The 18,764-nt window shown below is 51.4% G+C and overlaps 10 protein-coding genes across 10 annotated transcripts; 7 read left to right on the forward strand and 3 right to left on the reverse strand.

Annotated features, from left to right (window-relative positions):
* Positions 1 to 765: 765 nt before the first annotated feature.
* BJY04DRAFT_191763 (ankyrin repeat protein) lies at positions 766 to 2,227 on the forward strand. Its single transcript, XM_073711682.1, has one exon. It carries the CDS (start codon positions 776 to 778, stop codon positions 2,213 to 2,215), a length of 1,440 nt encoding a protein of 479 aa, XP_073569948.1. The 5' UTR covers positions 766 to 775; the 3' UTR covers positions 2,216 to 2,227.
* A 98-nt stretch (positions 2,228 to 2,325) lies between these two features.
* On the forward strand, positions 2,326 to 4,065 carry BJY04DRAFT_228685 (putative general amidase; the record flags this gene model as incomplete). The annotated part of the gene is made up of 2 exons (XM_073718907.1): positions 2,326 to 2,643; positions 2,689 to 4,065. Exons 1-2 carry the CDS (start codon positions 2,356 to 2,358, stop codon positions 4,063 to 4,065), a joined length of 1,665 nt encoding a protein of 554 aa, XP_073569949.1. The 5' UTR covers positions 2,326 to 2,355.
* Positions 4,066 to 4,561: 496 nt separating this feature from the next.
* Positions 4,562 to 5,636, forward strand: BJY04DRAFT_191765 (oxidoreductase, short-chain dehydrogenase/reductase family). Its single transcript, XM_073711683.1, has 2 exons — positions 4,562 to 4,716; positions 4,785 to 5,636. The coding sequence occupies exons 1-2, from the start codon at positions 4,601 to 4,603 to the stop codon at positions 5,512 to 5,514; spliced, it is 846 nt and encodes a 281-aa protein (XP_073569950.1). The 5' UTR covers positions 4,562 to 4,600; the 3' UTR covers positions 5,515 to 5,636.
* Positions 5,637 to 5,928: 292 nt separating this feature from the next.
* BJY04DRAFT_191766 (superoxide dismutase) lies at positions 5,929 to 6,699 on the reverse strand (the record flags this gene model as incomplete). The annotated part of the gene is made up of 2 exons (XM_073711684.1): positions 6,589 to 6,699; positions 5,929 to 6,527 (listed from the first exon to the last, which is right to left on the reverse strand). The coding sequence occupies exons 1-2, from the start codon at positions 6,634 to 6,636 to the stop codon at positions 5,931 to 5,933; spliced, it is 645 nt and encodes a 214-aa protein (XP_073569951.1). The 5' UTR covers positions 6,637 to 6,699.
* Positions 6,700 to 6,879: 180 nt separating this feature from the next.
* Positions 6,880 to 7,662, reverse strand: BJY04DRAFT_81007 (uncharacterized protein). The gene is made up of 2 exons (XM_073721122.1): positions 7,266 to 7,662; positions 6,880 to 7,206 (listed from the first exon to the last, which is right to left on the reverse strand). The coding sequence occupies exons 1-2, from the start codon at positions 7,469 to 7,471 to the stop codon at positions 6,972 to 6,974; spliced, it is 441 nt and encodes a 146-aa protein (XP_073569952.1). The 5' UTR covers positions 7,472 to 7,662; the 3' UTR covers positions 6,880 to 6,971.
* Positions 7,663 to 7,705: 43 nt separating this feature from the next.
* BJY04DRAFT_191769 (glycoside hydrolase family 47 protein) lies at positions 7,706 to 9,782 on the reverse strand. The gene is made up of 3 exons (XM_073711685.1): positions 8,321 to 9,782; positions 8,103 to 8,277; positions 7,706 to 8,057 (listed from the first exon to the last, which is right to left on the reverse strand). The coding sequence occupies exons 1-3, from the start codon at positions 9,563 to 9,565 to the stop codon at positions 7,969 to 7,971; spliced, it is 1,509 nt and encodes a 502-aa protein (XP_073569953.1). The 5' UTR covers positions 9,566 to 9,782; the 3' UTR covers positions 7,706 to 7,968.
* A 1,562-nt stretch (positions 9,783 to 11,344) lies between these two features.
* On the forward strand, positions 11,345 to 12,124 carry BJY04DRAFT_219422 (sulfotransferase family protein; the record flags this gene model as incomplete). Its single annotated transcript, XM_073716589.1, has 1 exon — positions 11,345 to 12,124. The coding sequence occupies one exon, from the start codon at positions 11,345 to 11,347 to the stop codon at positions 12,122 to 12,124; it is 780 nt and encodes a 259-aa protein (XP_073569954.1).
* Positions 12,125 to 12,355: 231 nt separating this feature from the next.
* BJY04DRAFT_191772 (uncharacterized protein) lies at positions 12,356 to 12,885 on the forward strand. Its single transcript, XM_073711686.1, has one exon. The coding sequence runs from the start codon at positions 12,468 to 12,470 to the stop codon at positions 12,759 to 12,761; it is 294 nt and encodes a 97-aa protein (XP_073569955.1). The 5' UTR covers positions 12,356 to 12,467; the 3' UTR covers positions 12,762 to 12,885.
* A 675-nt stretch (positions 12,886 to 13,560) lies between these two features.
* Positions 13,561 to 15,276, forward strand: BJY04DRAFT_219423 (uncharacterized protein; the record flags this gene model as incomplete). Its single annotated transcript, XM_073716590.1, has 1 exon — positions 13,561 to 15,276. One exon carries the CDS (start codon positions 13,561 to 13,563, stop codon positions 15,274 to 15,276), a length of 1,716 nt encoding a protein of 571 aa, XP_073569956.1.
* Positions 15,277 to 15,851: 575 nt separating this feature from the next.
* Positions 15,852 to 18,764, forward strand: BJY04DRAFT_191776 (histidine biosynthesis protein HIS4). Its single transcript, XM_073711687.1, has 3 exons — positions 15,852 to 16,812; positions 16,859 to 18,424; positions 18,470 to 18,764. Exons 1-3 carry the CDS (start codon positions 15,969 to 15,971, stop codon positions 18,661 to 18,663), a joined length of 2,604 nt encoding a protein of 867 aa, XP_073569957.1. The 5' UTR covers positions 15,852 to 15,968; the 3' UTR covers positions 18,664 to 18,764.

Below are 18,764 nucleotides of genomic sequence, written 5' to 3' on the forward strand. Positions count from 1 at the left end.
ATGCGAGGGCTTTGAAGCGACGATTGTTGATTTTGGAAACTTTCACAACGAGAACCGTGTCAAGCGCACGTCGGTCTTCAACTTGTTGTATGGTCGCGACCTAGAAAACAACAGGAAACAGGCGTTCAATGCGCTACCATCTCAGAGCAAAGCCACCGACTTCCGCTGGATCCATCTTCCTGCCAACAACATGGCATGGGTTGAGGCGCTGCTAACGAAAGCGTTTATCGAAGAAGGTGCGCACGATGTTGACAGCTTCAAGGGGTTAGAAAGATCATTCAACTACCAACACCGAGGTCAGAAGATGCATTCGAACTTCATGCGTCCACTGTGCCAAAGTACGCAGAGGGCGGCTAAGCACCGTGACACCCCACGCGATGAAAGCGAACACAAGGAAGAAGTGCACTCGCCACGCATCTTGATTAATGGAATGTCCAAGGACGCGCCTTCATCACCGCTACCATCACCATCACCAAAGCTTGATCAAGTCAAGTTCAGCAAGCAGCGACCTGGTGGAGGGAAGATGGAACGGGTGAACTCATACTCACAGGATGACAGCCAGAGCATATCACAGGGGAAGAAAGGCAAGCGAGGATCAGCCGGGACGCCAAAAGGAGGCTCAAATAAACCATCCATCAAACGAGACCGGTCTCCGCGCCCACCAACTCTCTGCAAGGACAAAGACAAGCACGAGAAACCACCGTTGGATAGCAACCTCAATGTCTGCTTTTTTATGCCGTATCTGCATTTCGAGACGGCCGAGAGAAGGGATAGAATGCAAGAGGCGATTCAGGAGACCCAGCAGGTGTCAACGCCTCGGCCGGGCATTGAACGCAAACCGACACGCGACGAATTGCTCCTGCGCGCCCATCTTACGTCGTCAACGACTTCTCTACATATTCGACGCACGCTTGATCAATTTTTCTACCCGAATATTGACACGCATTCTCGCGATAAGGATCAGGTCGTTTATCGATATCAGAGAAACGGAGAGACGCCGGACCCAAAACTCTTCATGGTTGATCAGCTGTGGATGTGGATTCTAGGACCAAACTTGATAGTGACGAGCTTTCCTCAGCGGTGGGATCAGCCGAAGAATGACCCGCTCAATGTGCTGGACGGGGTTATCGAGGATATCAATTCGAAAACACGGGAACCTGTTCGTTCTATCTTCGATCTTGCAATTATCATCACCAATCGCTGCTCAGGTGTATTCGACAGGCACCGCATGGGCGACGATGAGTACCAGTTTCTAGACATGTTCGAGTCGTCTATCGGTATCGCGACGGATCGTGAGAGCCTGCTATTCAATCAGTTCAACCGCGCGTCCGCACAAGCTTCGGATTGGCTCAAAAACCACCGCAAACTCAGTCGCTTTGCTCGGCAGCAGAAAGATGAGAAGGATGTAGCCAAGAACCTCAATAAGGAGGAGAAAAAGCGTAAAAAGGACGAACATGACGATGAGCCGCTGTTTGTCGACAATTTGCTAGACATTGGTCAGGAAACAGATCTTCTATCCGAAGCAAAGGATATTCGTGACGAACTCAATATGATCCGGGCAGTTTTGGAGCACCAGCAACACGTTCTCTTTGACTTTCAGGAGGTAGTATGCGATATCTATCTCAATCAACAGCATTCGCAGTTCGATGTTAAGAAACGGTTCAAGGACCAGCAGCGGACGATCGACATGCATTTGAAAGATATTGACCGCATGGACAAGCAAGCCGAACGCATCTACTCTTCCATCACGGATCTACTTGACTTGAAACAGAAGCATGCCAACGCGTTCGAGGCCCGATTCGCGCGCGATCAAGCGGCTGGCACTACCCGCCAAGGCAAGATTCTCATGGTGTTCACGATTGTGACCATTGTGTTCCTGCCGCTCTCATTCATCACCTCCGTCTTTACAATCAACATGCCCGAGTTTGAGAACTTGGATCTTCCGTATGTGGCCAAATACACCTTTGGCATTGGTTTCGGAATTTCGATTCCACTGGTGTTGCTGGCACTAGTCCTCGACGATATTGGGGACATTTTCCAGGAAGGACTTCGACGGGCTCGAGGACTGATCAGAAGGAGCCGGCATACATCAGACCAGTTGGTATTGGCAAGGATGAGAACTCAGCGGGAGACTCGAGAGAGATCGTTGCTGCCGACGAGAGAAAGGAAGCTGCAGGTGGAGGTGGACCTGCATAGCTTGGACAAGTCTGTATAACTTTATGATACCTGTATATATATCATGATGACTAATGACATGAGTTATGACTGTTTACTTACCGAGGTTCTCCGCATTTTCCTACTTCTTGATAGACACCCACGCTCATCAGACATCTGCCGTCTGTCCTTCATCTCATAATGGAATACTCATCAATTGCACAGCGCAAGCAAGTTCAGCTTTGGGGCCGAATCCCTGAGCAATGGCGGCTTTCTCCGTCTCAGATTCCCCCAGGGATGCACTCCCCCTCGGACTCCGTCACGAATGTGCAGTACGACCGGGTCAATGTGCTGGACATTCCTCGCTCATGCGGGCTACTTTCCCCAAAACAGATTGAGATTACGGAAAGCTGCGATATCAGAGATCTTCTGGGTCAAATTCATAGCCAGAAACTCACAGCAAAGGAAGTCATTGAAGCCTTTTGCAAGGTATGTCTCGAAGGAGCTGTGTGGTGTACCTAGCTAATCGATTAGAGAGCTTCCATCGCCCACCAACTTACTCGTTGTTTGACTGAGCCTCTTTTTGAATCCGCTCTACAACGAGCCCAAGAGCTAGATGATCACCTCCACCGCACCGGCACTCCCATCGGACCTCTGCATGGGCTGCCGGTTTCAGTCAAGGATTCTTTCCACGTTCGTGGTGTGGACTCGAGCGTCGGTCTTGCCGCTCTAGCATTCAAGCCAGCTGAGGCAGACGCACCCCTTGTATCCCTCTTGAAGTCTCTAGGGGCAATCATAATTACCAAGACCAACGTCCCTCAGACGATGGGTGCTTTAGACTCAGCAAACCACCTCTTCGGGCGAACCCTAAATCCGCAGAACCGCCAGCTTACAGTAGGCGGCTCCACAGGGGGCGAAGGTGCACTACTCGCACTTCGTGGCTCAATGATCGGATTCGGAACAGACATCGGCGGCTCGATCCGGATCCCGGCCATGTGCAACGGACTCTACGGCTTCAAACCCAGCAATGGCCGGGTTCCGTACGGAGGTCAAACAGACGGCCAACCTAAAGCAAAAGGCCGTATCTCGATCCAAGCCACTGCAGGGCCTATTGCTCGTTCCGTGGCGGATATCGATGCCGTGATGACTCACCTCGTTCCCAGAGCCCAGTGGTTTGCCGAGGACTGTATCCAGGGAGCATGGCCGTCCCCTCTCTCCACCTTTGGCCAGAATAAGCCAATAACTATCGGTGTTCTCCCTTCGGACGGTCTTGTCGAGCCCCTTTCTCCGATTACAAAAGTACTCCACGAAGTCGCCAGCGCCCTCCGCCGAACCCCCGGCGTAACCGTTATCGACTTGCCGGTTCCCAAAGCGCTCTCCAAATGCCAAGCCGTAGCTGGTCGTCTGATGGGCGTTGATGGCGGTCTATCGATGATGGATCTTCTCGAGAGTACCGGCGAAACACTCATTCCTTGGCTGCAAGGTCGTACAAAGCGCGGCCGTCCACTCCTTCTCTCTCAACTCGCAGAACTACAAGCTCAACGTACTGCTTTGGAGCTCGAACTTCGGCAGGAACTCTGGACGCTTGATGAGCATGAACAGAAAGTTGATGCCATTATTCATCCTATCGCGCCGCATCCGGTTCCAGAGCTGGATCGGTATAATGCTGTGGGGTACACATCGAGTTTTGTGCTGTTAGACTATCCAGCTGGAACTATTCCTGTAAGAAAGTTTGGGAGAGAAGACCTGGAAACCGGAAAGGAAATGGACAAGGCGGTTATTGGAAGTTGGGATAAGGCAAATCGGCAGCTCTGTATGTCCCTACCCTCTTCTGGAGTGTTTCGCTGCGTACTAACCAATCAGGGAACGAGAAAACGGTGGACCGAACGGTATATCTGGATTCTCCACTGAGTGTTCAGGTTGTAACGCCCAAACTACACGACTACGAGCTCTTCCAGGCGATGGAGCTGATTGACCGTGCCATCAAGACGGATCGTTCAAAATTATAACCTTATTCGTGATGCTATAACAGTATAGAACTATATACGAGGCAGACCCCGAATCAACACGCAAGGTTCAAATACCTCTAGATATGCCACCGATGCACACAATGCCACTGAGGCCTCTCCCGTCGAGTTCTGATATACGAGGTGCTGCGAACAGACCAACACCACACTAGGCCGTGATGGCCTTTTCTGTAGCACCGATTTCGTATATCCAACAGTGTATTCGAGCTAATGCTCCTTAACGAGTTAATAAACTCAGGGCCTGATATAATGGAAAAAAAGAAGTGGCACTTTCGCTGTCAGGGAGATGCGGGGAGCCGAACCTCGGCACCGGCAACACCCCCAACTATAAACCTCTCCCCACACCCATACCTACCTATTCACGTTTCTCTTCCCCCATTCTTCGTTCTGCCTCAATCTCTCAATACACATCCGCCAACATGTCAGCAGCCGAACAAGTCCACCTCCAAAACTTCCCCTCAATCTTCTCCCTCGAGGGCAAGGTCGCCGTCGTAACCGGCGGCTCCCGCGGTCTCGGCCTCTACGCCGCAAGCGGGTACCGTACTCCCCCCTCACCACCCTCCTCCTCCTATTCTTCATTCTAACCTAGTTTACTCCATAAAGACTACTGCAGGCCGGCTGCTCAAAAGTCTACATAACCTCGCGCAAAGCAGCAGCCTGCACCGAAGCCGCCGCAGCGCTCAACGCCCTCCCGAACCTCCGCCCCGGCGCCCAAGCAATCTCCATCCCAGCCGACATCTCCAAAGTCAGCGAAGTGGAGCGGCTCGTCGCGGAAGTCTCCAAAACAACCTCACACATTGACATCCTCTTCGCGAACGCAGGGGCAACCTGGGGCGAGGAATTCGACAAGTTCCCCGAGTCCGCATTCGACAAGGTGCTCGACCTCAACGTGAAGAGTGTATTCTTTACCATTCAGAGATTCTTCCCGCTGCTTGAGAAGAAGAGTACCCGGGATGAGCCGGGGCGGGTGATTATCACGGGCTCCGTGGCCGGGATCACGTTGGGGAGTTTGGGCAAGAATGCGTCGTTCAGCTATAGTGCGTCGAAGGCGGCGGTGCTGCATTTGACGAGGAATCTGGCGGTGGAGCTGGGGCCGAGGCATGTTCTTGTGAATGCGATTGCGCCGGGGCTGTATCCGAGTAAGATGGCGAATGGGCTGATTGAGATCCAGGGGGGGATGAAGGATTTGGAGGAGGCGAGTCCGAATAAAAGATTGGGGAGGCCGGAGGATATTGCTGGGCTGGTGGTGTTTTTGAGTAGTCAGGCGAGTAGTCATTTGAATGGGAGTGTAATTACGACGGATGGGGGGGCGCATTTGAAGGGGCGGATGTGAGTTGCAATGTTGTCTTCGTTGGGTGTGGCTTGAGGCTGTCTATATAGGTGGGAATATTTAGAAGCATCTATTGATAAATATGTGTGACATAGCCATCTTCACTATGGCCGGATCTAACCTACTTGATAAGCAAAGTAAATGACAATATTTGGGGACTACTCAAGGTCGACTTCATTTCCTTCTCGTGTTCTCGTCGACGTAGGGCGTGAGAGCTGATCCAAGGAGATGCTAGTCCAACACCCACCACAGACGGCATAGAATAGTAGGATGCTAAGCTGTGTCTCTGTATTAACTGGTATATCACTACCAAGATAAAGTCTCAAAAAGAGTCGCATCAATATATCATCTTGACTTGGTCATAAAAACTTCTAGTCAATTTTCACAATCTGCACTAATAACAACGAATTATACCTATCCTAAAGCTTCAGCAAATTCCCACCCTCAACCGGCACCCCATTCCTAAATCTCTCCTCCGCAACCCCCCAATTAACCACCTTCCAAACCCCCTCCACATACCCCGCCTTGTTATTCAGATACTGCAAATAATAAGCATGCTCCCACATATCAATCCCAAACACCGGCACGGCCCCAGTAACAGGATCCTGATCCTTCGTCGTCACAATCTCCAATTTCCCATTTCCACCAGAAACATCAGCGACTAGCCATCCCCAGCCACTGCCCTGAATGCCCAGAAGAGTGGTGTTGAATGTCTTAATAAAGGCCTCGACTGAGCCGTACTGGCTCTCGATGGCGGATTTGAGGGTTGGTGCTGAGGAGATGTCGGTTGAGGGGGAGTTGTAGGGGGCGAGGTTTTCCCAGAATAGGGAGTGGTTTATGTGGCCGCCGCCGTTGAATTTGATCTTTTGTTGCAGGGAGATGAGTTGCGGGATGTTGTTGCTTGAGAGAGCGGTGGACTGGGCAGAGAGGGCGGCGTTGAGGTTTGTGATGTAGGTTTGGTGGTGTTTCTGGTGGTGTAGGGTCATGATTTGGGAGGAGATGACGGGCTCGAGGGCCTGCGAGTCTGTTAGTATGGCCTCTGGGTTGCTGTAGGGACTTGGAAGTGGAGAGACGTACATCGTAGGCGTAAGGGAGGGGTGGGAGGGTGTACTTTGCTTCAGACATGTTGTTGGATGTCTTGTGAACTGATTGTATGGAGTATAGAATAAGAGATAGAGGGAATGTTGGATGAAGGTCAAGGAAAGAAGAGCAAGAATGGCGGGGTACTGGTCTACTTATACCCAAGGTCTACGTCGTAGATAAACCGGCGGGGTAGGTGAGGACCCCATGAGCACATATGAGCATATTACACCATTCCAGTTAATCAGCACCCTGGGCTGGACTGGAGTTCAATCACATCATTGTTAGCCTACGAGTCCAGAAGATGCCTACCCTAGTGAACGGTAACGCCGAATAGCCCTGACAAAAGAATACAGAAGCAACGCCATAGCTCTATAGCTCTAATCATACCCAACAATCCCATTGCCCATCTGAACCACCTCTCCTGTGGCCCCCCTGCCTACGACCGTCACCTGCCTCCCCACAATCCCCTGCTCTGAGACTCCGAGATCAAGCTTCTCTGGTAGACTGAACTCCACCTCTTCCGATCCTTTGGGAAATGTGGGCTGTAGTTGGAATTTGAAGAGAGGATCTTTTAGTTTTGATGACCCGCCTATTGATAGATCACCGTGTTGCCTTTTCTCATTAGCCACCTTTTCACTTATTGCAATCCATCAGTATAGTGAAGGACGTACTCAATTCGCAGATCAATCCCTTGAAAGGCCCGAAACGCATCAACAGTGTTTATATCTTTGATTCGAAAGACAGCTTTCGTTTTCGACTCTGATTCTTGAAAAAAGAGAGAATATGATTGATGTGATGTGCCGGTAGGCTCTGCCGGTGGTGGTGGGAACATGATGGCAATTCTATGGCCGGAGCTGGGGCGAGCGATTCCGCACATTGTACAAGGTTCTCTTGCTGTTGGTTTGGTCTTATTCAAGGATTGGAGGTGGAAGTAAGATTAGGGTTGAGTGGAAGATGATGGTTGGTGCTTGCTTGAAGACTTGTTGATACTGAGGATTGGCTCTCTACACATTGCAGCGGTGGCTCTATGTATTCTGGGATGAGAAGATTATCAGTCACCAAGGTACACCTCATGTGTATACAGAATGGCCTTCAAGGTGCTCAAATATGCTCAAAAAAGATCAGAGCTAGTCTATTTTGGGCTAGTCATTTACCATATATGGACTAGATCTGCTCAAAGTGGAGTGATTCGCAACCTTGTGGCAGGTGACATGGTACGCATATCATACCGCCTCATATACCCAATAAATGGCAAGCTGGAAGGAAGATACTATGTTCTCAAGTATAGAGTACTTTATCTCTATATGTGGCCATGTACAGCTTGATAGCCCTGTCCATGACACAAGTATGCCGGTTCTATCCGCTCCATCTAATCTACTGAGGAGTATAAACCTTGAACGGATGCGCCTCGGTGTTGTACACGAAAGTGTTTCCACTGCCCTTTTGGACTTGCCACTCGTCCTCTGCTACAGTTAGCGCTGCCAATAATCAACATATTAGAGACCTACCCGGCGCGAAAGCGAGATAAGTGTACTTCAGCACCTCTGCGAAGAGGAAACTCTCTTGGTTATCATCCCAGCCGCCGCCGTTCTCCGCATTGACGTTCTTCAGGCCGGAGAAACCGGAGCCAGTACGGCAATACTTGTTGACAGCAGCGAATCCATTCCACACCCACTCACGGTACTACGAATGTTAGCTATGTCTTGTGAATGGATCTCTGACTTACGGTCTCATCGCCAGTCACACGCCAGGCATAGTAGAAGCTTTCAATAACCTCCGGGCGCAGGACATACGTTCCGCTGTCGATATAGAAGCCGGCACGCTCAAACAGCTCCTTTTGATTGTCAGGCACGGTGTCAGGGTTCCAGCTGAATTGCTCCGGGCCAATGCCAGTCAGCGTCTGGTTGTACGTCTCATGGCAAGCGACCACGAGGTCAAGACCAAAGTCAATAAAGTCTTGGCGATCTAGAACAGTTCCGCCGAGCAGAAAACTTCCGCCATCGAAGCAAGTCAAGTGCTGGCTGACAAGTCCAAATTGCCCATCGTGGTAGGTCGAGAGAAAGGTCAAATCTGGGCGAGTTTCTGGATGTGAAGCCAAGTGTTTGATGCTCGACTCGGCTGCGGCCACCCATCTTTCTCGATACAGGTCAAAACGCTCTGGGTCGTAGATGTACATTTTGATCAAGTATTCGTAGTAAGAATCAGCACCGCCGTTCCAGCTAACCTGGCCATCAGCGAATTGCCCGGTCTGGATGTTGATGTTGGATCCGACCAGTCCTGGGAATGGCTCGTACTCTGCAGGCTTGGGGTGGAGAAGGTAGTCCTCGGCCTTTTGGCTCAACCGAGCATACTCCTCATCGCCAGTTAGATCCGAGAGACGAGTCCACTCGAGCACCAGAGTTCCAGTCACGGCAAGTCCGTTGGTTGTCGCGTTGTCGTTCCCGTGCGAGGTGATGTTGATGTTGTTGTACGGAACGCCAGAAGGTGTGTCAAACGCAAACTTGAGCACGTCCGCCAGATTCTTAGACTGCTCAAGCAGCACATCGACCTTGCTGTCATCCACCAAGCCAGCACCAGGCCCCTTCAACAAATCATACCCAGACAGCATGCCGGCGAGGTAACGAATGGTTGTCTCGAATAAGCTCACAGTTGTGTCAGTCTTCGAGTAATCGACGACAGCGATGTGATCAATGATTTGGTTCACAATGGTCGCATTTCGCATCATAATGGCAGTGGAGAGGGCATCGACGGCGGACGCACCCCACTTGTTTCGGGAGTTGCCGTAACCGTTGGAGACCGGGTGTAATTCGTCATTGGGAAAGGCGTATTTGTAGTAGCCATCCCACGCGTGAGAAAAGGCCTCTTTGATAGCGTCCGCGCGGGAAGTATCGCGTCGAGCAGGAGCCCTGTTTGAGTGAAATGGCACGCTAGCTGCGGCCAGTGCCGGAAGGGCAAGCAGCTCGAATCGCATGATCAAGGAATGGCACGTGAAGAATACACGCGAAAGAATATGGAAGAATATAACCAAAAGAGCGACAGAGTTGGGAAACAAACAATTTAAAGGTGAGGGAGGGGGGAGTGGGGAGATGGAGAGGAGAGGAGGGAGAGGATGGAGAGGAGGGAGAGGATGGAGAGGAGGGAGAGGATGGAGAGGAGGGAGAGGATGGAGAGGAGGGAGAGGATGGAGAGGAGAAAGTGGAGTTGGAGAGGAGGAAAACAAGACAGGGGCCTCCAGGCGGGCAGCATTCAGGAATCTTGATTGCCATGACTCGGCATCCGAGGGAGTGTCTGCAGCGCTGGCTGCTGATTGACTGTGCAAGACAATGGATCCTGAAGATCGCAGGACTTGGATCCGCTCGCATGACTCTTTGGCACTTTGCGGTTTTACTCCGCCGTATAGTGGCCGTCTTATAGAGCTTGCTGGACCGCTGGGCATGATCAGACTTTCCGTACTAGGATTAGCGCTGACAAGATGTACGGGGTAAGCTTGGCTAAGCCTAATCTGACACTAGCCTTGGCGATCTTCCAGCGGGGTTGAGTTGTGCCTTGAACAGTTGACCTTGTCACTTGCCTTCCATCAAAAACCGCCCCCAAGCGGAGATTGAGATTGACAACAGCTTGCATTCTGGCTGCAACAGTACGATACCACTGAGCTGACATCCTTGTTTCGACTTCCGCGTCTACAATCCATCGCCCTTCAGGGGCAGCCATGATGTCTTGTGGACCTATACCAGGGACCAGACTTCTTCTTGGAATGGGCGACTGTCAGGTTCTGCTATGAGCCTCGGCGGCTTGGCGGATTGCTGTTCTCCTCGCCTCGATAACATTCATCTTGAGGACCTGAAAGCGCAGCCGCCACCAAAGCATGACTATAACAGCAACGACCACTTTATCTTCCTGCATTCCGACATGAGCTTGACCAGTGCCTGCTATTATTCTTTGAATATGTTCTCAGCCGCAGAAGAAAAGCGCTGAAAAGCCGATATGGGACTCTGGATTTGTCCGGACGAAAGTTGGGAGATACAGTAAGGCTTGCGCTTTCATTTTCACCGTCTTCAAACCCTCTTGAGAGCCGAAAAATGTCGGAGCCCTCTCGGTCAGTTGCTGGAAGCATGAGAACGTCCCGTTTCCTTATCTGACACTCGGCACGTTTCACAACTATGCCCAACTCACAGAGGAGCTCGCTGAAGATGGCATGTGGACTGTGGGGGGGATTTCGAGTTGAGGATAGCCTGGGATGGTATCGACAGGTTGGAGACCTAGCGAAAGAAGACTGGTGGTTTCTTCTCAGAAGGAGTGTTATTAAGGAGTTTATGGAAATTGAGCGCGATTGGGACCAGTGATCTCCCTCCCGAGGTCGTCAACGATCCGCGTGCATGGATAAAGTTTACACTCCACTTAGAGCTTATGGTAAAAAGCCTAAAGGGTCAGTGCCGACGAAAACATCCAATTATGGGGGAGGTGAGCTTGACAGCCTATCAGCTACCTAGGTATCAAACTTGAGGGAAGTTCGGGGTTGGATCTTGCACTGCACGAGACCTACAGATATCGGACCATGTTCATAGCATCGGACACTGTGTGACTTCGACTAGGACACATGCCCAGCTTCTTAAGTATGGCTACTTGGGGCATAGCCATCACACTGTGATCTGGCTTCTTCGTCTTCGGTGTCTGTCCTGCCTCATGTCAGCTCGTCTTTGCATCTGGTGCACCGTCCTCATCACTAAGTCCTAGAAGAAACGATCCAAGGATGGGCCAGCAACCCTCTTCTCCTAGGCCTGGTAAAACAATTCAAGTCATCGGCGCCGGTCTCCCTCGGACAGGTACAGCCTCCTTTAGCGCCGCCCTGGAGATCCTCCTCGATGGCCCTGCCTACCACTGCGGCACCCAAGTCACAATTGGTGCCCCTATCGAAATCAAGTCTTGGATTCGCATTGTCAAGCTCTTGCTAGCCAACACATCAGAAACCCGCGAGCTTGCTCTCACAACCTTACAAGCCCGACTTACGGGATACGCTGCTATAACCGACGCCCCCGGCTGCCAATTAGTAACAGAGCTTTTGGCCCTCTACCCAGATGCCCTGGTTATCTGCACCAAACGGGATCTCGATGCATGGGAGAAAAGCATGGATCAGATATCTAGACTGTTCACAGTCTGGTTTCTCCGAGCCGCTCTACTGCCGCTGCCCGGGTTGCGGCATTTTGCAGAATATACAGACGTCGTGGGGAAGAAATGGGTTCGCCTTTATGGCCAAATGTGGCCGCCCGTTGTCGTGCACAACAAGCATGTGGAGTGGCTAAAGGAAGTTGTACCTGAGGATCGGCTAGTCTTTCTCGACGTGAAGGACGGGTGGGAGCCGCTGTGCCAAGCGCTGGGGAAGGATGTTCCTCGTGATATACCGTTCCCGCGCATCAACGACTCGAAGGCATTCGAGGAAACGGCGCGGTATCATCTTCAGCGGGCATTTGCACGATGGGCTGTGATTGTAGCACTAACTGGATTTATCACTTTCTGGCTTTTTGCCAAATGATTGGGTGACTCGTTGTTAACCCGGATATCGAGCCTCAATTAAAGTCTACAGAGGGCCACTTGAAGTACCAGTATGCTTATTGTGTTTCTACATTGTACTTATGTCTTGATATCTCTGAATATACTTTTCGAAATAGTCACCATAGGCCTCAAACCCACAATACTTGCCCCGAGCGCATAGACCTCATCTAAACCTCTAAACCTCGCAACCTAACATCCCAGTACCACCATTATCCCGTACCGTGATAGAACAAGAGTATCGCGGTAAAAACCTTATACATTAGAAGCCTAATTATATTAATACTTTAGGCCCTCTCAGTCCTCCACACCATTCGGTCCTTAACATGCTATTCTTCCGTCTTCTAGATCTACCACTTCTTCCGAGTATTTCCAGTGCCCTGATAGTTAGGCCCTGCGTATCCCGTTTTCTTTGCAGCCCAAGACGTCACCGTTCTCGCAGCATTGGTCGCAAGGTTGGCGGCTTGCATTTGGACATTTCTCTGAGCGTTGTGCTGGCAGATGGGGCAGGGGGCGTTGGATGTTATACCCCTGGAGGCTTTGCTGTTGGCGGGAATATAATTAGCAGGGATATAGTAGTAAAGGGGATAGTGAAGACTGGTTTGTTCTACGGGGCGTAGAGAATTGTTGAGAAGACGTACTGTCCACACATCTTGTTAGGTAAGGGTAAATAGGATGTAAGAGGGTAATCGGAGCCGAGAGAATGAGGAATTGATGATGAAGATAACTTCAAGCTTTCTGTATTCTGGGAAAAGGGAGAAGAGAACGTTCTTTCCATTCAATTTATACCCTGATGTTTTACTGTATGCGTCCTCGACAAGGCTATATTTTGGGGCGCAGCAGCTTCTAATCCAGGTATTTGAGCCAAGAAGGCAAGTACCTAACCTTAAATGTATGGAGGTCCATGTAGCCAAGCTCCTCGAAAGGCTGAAGGAAACAGCCTTGTGTAGGTACCTACGATGATGACTCTTACTTATTAAGAGTGATAAATAGTAATCGATGCGGGGAAAGTAGTCTTAGTTACTGTCAATTGAAGACAGCAGCAGCTGAAATAGTTAGATATAGATCCTATTGGTCGGTTCGGAACAGCGACTCGGTCACCCCACCTGCACCTTTATCCATTCTTATGATTCTTATGGGAGCTGTTCTATTACTCCGGACTCCGTCCTACCAACGGGCGGACTCGGACTAGTTTTCTTTAGGGACGCAGCTCGGATGAAGTGATCTTTACGGAGTACGTAGTTTCGGTTTCTTTGCAGTGTCTCGTCTTTCAGATATTCCGATTCGTCGAACATGTCAGCGCTAGCACGTTAAGTAATCCATCCTATTTGCAAGTCCATGAGGACTGCTCGTCTTATAAAGTCTTTGTGCTCCCTGAACCCAACCGCTCCATCACAGCCACAACACCTACAACTCACAATGGCAACCTTTGCTCCCCCGCCAAAACTAAAGGACTACCCCTACGATGTGGGTAAATTTGGCCGCGCCGTCACGACCCACAGCATCGATGCTCAAATATGGTTCAACCGAGGTCTCACCTGGGCCTACAGCTTCAACCATAAAGAAGCAGTAGGGTGTTTCGAGCAGGCCATCGCCCACGACGAGTCCTGCGCGATTGCATACTGGGGTCTGGCATACTCTCTCGGTCCAAACCACAACCGCCCATGGGAGTTTTTCGGCGACGAGCTGAACGATGTCGTGAAACGAACGTACCATGCCGCGCAGAAAGCAAAGGCCCTCGCTTCCACCGCAACGCCAATCGAGCAGGCCCTGATTGAAGCCATCCAAGCCCGGTTTGTCAGCGAAGAGCCAGCTAGTTTTGAGCAGTACGCTGCTCAGAACCGCGCGTACGCTGACGCCATGGAGAAAGCCTATCACGCCTTTGGAGATGATCTCGATGTGGCGACCCTCTTCGCAGACTCGATCATGAGTCTCTCGGCATGGAAACTATGGGATCTGAAGACCGGGGAGCCGATGCCAAATGCGCGCACCTTAGAAGCAAAGAAAGTGCTCGAGACCGCTTTGCAAGACAAGAAGTCCTCCGGGCATCCTGGTGTCCTTCACTTCTATATCCACCTAATTGAAATGTCTCCAACTCCAGAACTGGGCTTGGTTGCTGCGGACCACTTGCGAGAACTAGTTCCTGATTCCGGCCATGCCAGTCATATGCCGTCTCATCTGGATGTCCTTGTTGGAGACTACCGAGCTGCTATCCGAGCGAACCAGCGCGCGACTATCGCTGACGAGAAGTATCTAGAGATTGAGGGCGCGTTGAATTTCTATTCCATTTACCGCTTGCACAATTACCATACGCTTATCTACGCGGCGATGTTTGCGGGCCAGAAAGACGTTGCCCTTGATGCGGTGCAGCGCATGGAGAACACCATTCCCAAGGAGTTACTCCTGGCTATGGCAGATTTTGTTGAGGTCTTTATTTCTGTTCGCCCTCATGTCCTTATCCGGTTCGGGGACTGGGATGAAATCAAGAGTCTCTCTCTCCCTGATGACCCCAAGCTCTACTCCGTGACTACGGCAACGATATACTACGCCAAGGGCGTAGCGTACGCAGCAACTGGGAATGTCTCAGAAGCAGAACGCTTCCGAGACCTGTACAATGAAGCAGCAAAGCTCGTCCCAGAATCCAGACTCGATTTCCCAAATAAATGCGTCGATGTTCTCGGCGTCGCCTCTGCGATGCTTGACGGTGAGATTGAGTACCGGAAAGGCAACTTCACCGAGGCCTTTGAGCACCTCAAGCGCTCTGTTGAATTAGATGATGGGCTGGGGTACAACGAGCCATGGAGCTGGATGCAGCCTGCCCGACATGCGTACGGTGCTCTATTACTGGAGCAAGGCCATCTTGAAGAGGCGGCTGCAGTTTATCAGACTGACCTGGGTCTTAATGACACTGCTATTCGCGCGCGTCGACATCTAAACAATGTCTGGGCTTTGCAAGGATATCATGAGGCTTTGGTTCGGCTGGGCCGGACAGCTGAGGCAAAGGTCATCGAGCCCCAGTTGAAGCTTGCTGTTGCCGTGGCCGATGTTCCAGTGAAGTCTTCTTGTTTCTGTCGAACTGATAATGCAAATGAGCCGGATGTGCTGGGAAGAGGGTCTCAGAAAAGCTGCTGCTGACGTATCTGGAGCTATGATCTGGTTTTATAGCTAAACAATTTGGTTTAATTTAGTCTTTGAGCGGTATTGAGGCGTTGTTGTACACAATCTTAGGCTAGTGAGATTTCGTTAACGCCCACTGCTACTATGGAGCTATTTATGTCCCCTTAAATAGGAGTGTTATGAAGATCTGCCATTTTGATGTTCTCTTAGTGCCCCATGTACACCAATGTTTCAATTAGAAAGGTGCCATGTAATAATCACAGTTGCATGGGACCCCCAGATCTATAGAATTATCCAATCAGCGTGTGGAGATTAAGCATGGTGCCTTAGTGCCTCAAGCTTAAACGTCATCATAGTCTGGCGTCCATGGCCCGCATTAGCCACCATTCAATCCATGGGGCTCTTTAAGGACTGAATAAAGCTAGTATATACTTTTATCATAGCGAACCCTGTTTAAGAGCTCAAATTTGACCGGTATCCCGCCTCTCTAACACTCCGGACTCGGAGATAGGCAGGGCGGTGAGGGGTGCGGGGCGGAAGATTTTCTTCTGAGGGATGAATCATTCCGGTCACACTTGAGTAACAAACCTCAACGCTGCCCCTTCATACCTCTCCTGCGGGCACGGGGCTTTTGACCTTTCTTTCACTTCTCGCTCTCTTTCTCTCTCTCCTGCCCCTCATACCATTTCGTCTATTGATCCGCTCTCACCATGGCCACTCCTTTCCTCGTCTCCTACGACCCCGCCTCCCCCGCCGACGGCCTTTCGCTGCGGCAGATCGCCTACTTCGGCCGTGTTGTCATCAAGGCTACAGATCTCGCTCAAGCTGAGAAGTTCGTCCAACAAAACTTCCGTTCGCTCGATGTCTACGTCGACGCCACTAGCATCTCCTCGACAGGAGATCTCGTCGATATCCTCAATGCCGGTGCAGCCAAGATCCTCATCTCTCTCGACCAATTGACAGCTCTCACGGAAGAACAATCTGTCCCCTCCTCACGACTCGTCGTCTACACATCCAGCGATGAGCAGGTCGAAACTTTCCAGAAATGGGTGGTCCAGCATATCGAGCGTGAAGAAGCCGGCGTTGTCACAACCTCCTCCACCGTCCACCCCATCTCCGTCAAACTCGGCTTGAACCCTGAAGCTCAACTCCTCTACCGTTCGTACTCTGGTGAAGTGACGGAGGATGCTATCAAGGATACAATGAAGCAGGGAGCCGTCAGCATCGTGCCCTCGAGCGCTCTGACTGTCAACAGGGAGCAAACCGGTAAGATCCAGGCAGGATCTCTTATCGCGGCCCGCGGTGTTGCGGATCAGAGCAATGGCCTCTACGCTACCACCGTGTCAGACGAGAGAGGTGTCTGTCTCGGCTTCGTGTGGAGTAGTGATGAGAGCATCGCAGAGGCGCTCCGCACAGGCACTGGTGTCTACCAGAGCCGAAAGCGGGGCTTGTGGTACAAGGGCCAATCCAGCGGAGATGTGCAGGAATTGATCCGCGTGGGCTTCGATTGTGATAGCGATTGCTTGGTTTTCATTGTGAGACAGATTGGAAGGGGTAAGTGATACTGCGGATGTCATTGATGCTTATACTGACTCGTCAGGCTTCTGCCACCTTGGCACTGCCAGTTGTTTCGGCCCTTACACTGGTCTCTCTCGTCTACAAAAGACCCTCCAAGCCCGCAAAGCCGATGCCCCTGCCGGATCGTATACCGCTCGCCTGTTCAATGAGCCGAAACTTACACAAGCAAAGATCATGGAGGAGGCCGATGAGTTGTGCCGTGCGACAACCAAGGAGGAGATTGCTTTCGAGGCCGCCGACCTTCTCTACTTCGCTCTCACCCGGTGTGTTGCTGCCGGTGTGAGCCTCGAAGATGTCGAGAGGAACCTTGACCTCAAGAGCTTGAAGGTCAAGAGGAGAAAGGGCGATGCCAAGGGCCCGTGGGCAGAGAAAGCTGGACTTGCTCCCGCCGCTGAGTCTAAGCCTGCCCCTGCTCCAGAACCGGAGAAGCCTAAGAACACAGCCGAAGAGCCCCGCATTGAGATGACCCGTGTTGTTACTGCTTCGACACAAAAGGAGAAGGTCCAGGATTACCTCAAGCGACCCTCACAAAAGTCCAACGATGCCATCGTTGGCCTTGTTAAGCCTATCGTGCAGGATGTCCGTGACAACGGTGATGCCGCAGTGCTCAAGTACACCCACAAGTTCGAGAAGGCTACATCATTGACCTCTCCCGTTCTCAACGCACCCTTCCCTCCAGAGTTGATGAAGCTGTCTCCCGAAGTTCAGGAGGCCATCGATGTCAGTATCTCAAACATCTCCAAGTTTCACGGCGCTCAAAAGAGCAGCAACGACGTTTTGGAGATGGAGACTATGCCCGGTGTTGTCTGCTCGCGCTTCTCGCGCCCCATTGAGCGTGTTGGTCTCTACATTCCTGGTGGAACAGCCGTGCTGCCCTCCACAGCCATGATGTTGGGTGTTCCCGCCATGGTTGCCGGTTGCAAGAAGATCGTTCTCGCTTCTCCCCCTCGATCTGACGGCAGCATCACCCCCGAGATCGTCTACGTCGCACACAAAGTTGGAGCCGAGAGCATCGTTCTTGCAGGAGGTGCACAGGCAGTTGCAGCCATGGCCTACGGTACTGAGAGCATCAGCAAGGTCGACAAGATCCTTGGACCTGGTAACCAGTTCGTGACCGCCGCGAAGATGCTTGTCTCCAACGATACATCTGCCGGTGTCAGCATCGATATGCCCGCCGGGCCTAGTGAGGTTCTTGTGATCGCTGACAAGGATGCCAATCCTGCCTTTGTTGCTTCAGATCTTCTCAGTCAGGCAGAACACGGTGTTGACTCGCAGGTCATCCTGATTGCCATTGACCTGAACGAGAAAGAACTCCAGGCCATTGACGATGAGGTTGACCGCCAAGCCAGGGCTCTTCCCCGTATGGACATCGTCCGCGGGTCCCTTGAGCACTCGGTGACGTTTGTGGTCAAGGACCTCGAGGAGGCAATGGCGCTCAGCAACGACTACGCCCCAGAGCATCTGATCCTGCAGATTGAGAATGCCGAGGCTGCTGTTAAGGAGGTGCAGAACGCAGGCAGCTGCTTCATTGGAAAGTGGACGCCCGAGAGTGTCGGTGATTATTCTGCCGGTGTCAACCACTCATTGCGTAAGTCTCGTCCTTCTATAATTAGGAAAAAGCTAACCCGTCCAGCAACATACGGCTACGCCAAGCAGTACTCTGGTGTCAACCTAGGCTCATTCCTCAAGCACATCACCAGCTCCAACCTGACAGCAGATGGCCTGCTCCGCCTGTCAAAGACGGTTGAAACCCTTGCCGCTGTAGAAGGGCTCGATGCTCACAAGCGGGCTGTGAGCATCCGCGTTGCTGCAATGAAGCAACAGTAATTGCATTGTTTCTAACACTTCCGGAGTTATTCATGAGTCACGTTTTATGTTATTTATTCATTTGAGATCAAAAAGCAATGTCTCAAGCAAAGCACAAGGAC

This window comes from Aspergillus karnatakaensis, assembly GCF_047715665.1.
Source record: "Aspergillus karnatakaensis strain CBS 102800 unplaced genomic scaffold BJY04scaffold_32, whole genome shotgun sequence".
Taxonomy (NCBI): domain Eukaryota; kingdom Fungi; phylum Ascomycota; class Eurotiomycetes; order Eurotiales; family Aspergillaceae; genus Aspergillus; species Aspergillus karnatakaensis.

What these genes read in the sequence shown, in the direction of transcription:
- BJY04DRAFT_191776 (XM_073711687.1), top strand. Translation starts at nt 15,969, where the DNA reads ATGGCCACTCCTTTCCTCGTCTCCTACGACCCCGCCTCCCCCGCCGAC. An exon ending in TGTGAGACAGATTGGAAGGG is followed by an intron (nt 16,813 to 16,858) that starts GTAAGTGATACT and finishes CTGACTCGTCAG; the next exon opens with GCTTCTGCCACCTTGGCACT. An exon ending in CGGTGTCAACCACTCATTGC is followed by an intron (nt 18,425 to 18,469) that starts GTAAGTCTCGTC and finishes TAACCCGTCCAG; the next exon opens with CAACATACGGCTACGCCAAG.
- BJY04DRAFT_191763 (XM_073711682.1), top strand. Translation starts at nt 776, where the DNA reads ATGCAAGAGGCGATTCAGGAGACCCAGCAGGTGTCAACGCCTCGGCCG.
- BJY04DRAFT_191769 (XM_073711685.1), bottom strand. Translation starts at nt 9,565, where the DNA reads ATGCGATTCGAGCTGCTTGCCCTTCCGGCACTGGCCGCAGCTAGCGTG. An exon ending in GTGTGACTGGCGATGAGACC is followed by an intron (nt 8,278 to 8,320) that starts GTAAGTCAGAGA and finishes TAACATTCGTAG; the next exon opens with TACCGTGAGTGGGTGTGGAA. An exon ending in TTATCTCGCTTTCGCGCCGG is followed by an intron (nt 8,058 to 8,102) that starts GTAGGTCTCTAA and finishes TAACTGTAGCAG; the next exon opens with AGGACGAGTGGCAAGTCCAA.
- BJY04DRAFT_191765 (XM_073711683.1), top strand. Translation starts at nt 4,601, where the DNA reads ATGTCAGCAGCCGAACAAGTCCACCTCCAAAACTTCCCCTCAATCTTC. An exon ending in GGCCTCTACGCCGCAAGCGG is followed by an intron (nt 4,717 to 4,784) that starts GTACCGTACTCC and finishes TACTCCATAAAG; the next exon opens with ACTACTGCAGGCCGGCTGCT.
- BJY04DRAFT_191772 (XM_073711686.1), top strand. Translation starts at nt 12,468, where the DNA reads ATGCTATTCTTCCGTCTTCTAGATCTACCACTTCTTCCGAGTATTTCC.
- BJY04DRAFT_81007 (XM_073721122.1), bottom strand. Translation starts at nt 7,471, where the DNA reads ATGTGCGGAATCGCTCGCCCCAGCTCCGGCCATAGAATTGCCATCATG. An exon ending in GGGATTGATCTGCGAATTGA is followed by an intron (nt 7,207 to 7,265) that starts GTACGTCCTTCA and finishes TAATGAGAAAAG; the next exon opens with GCAACACGGTGATCTATCAA.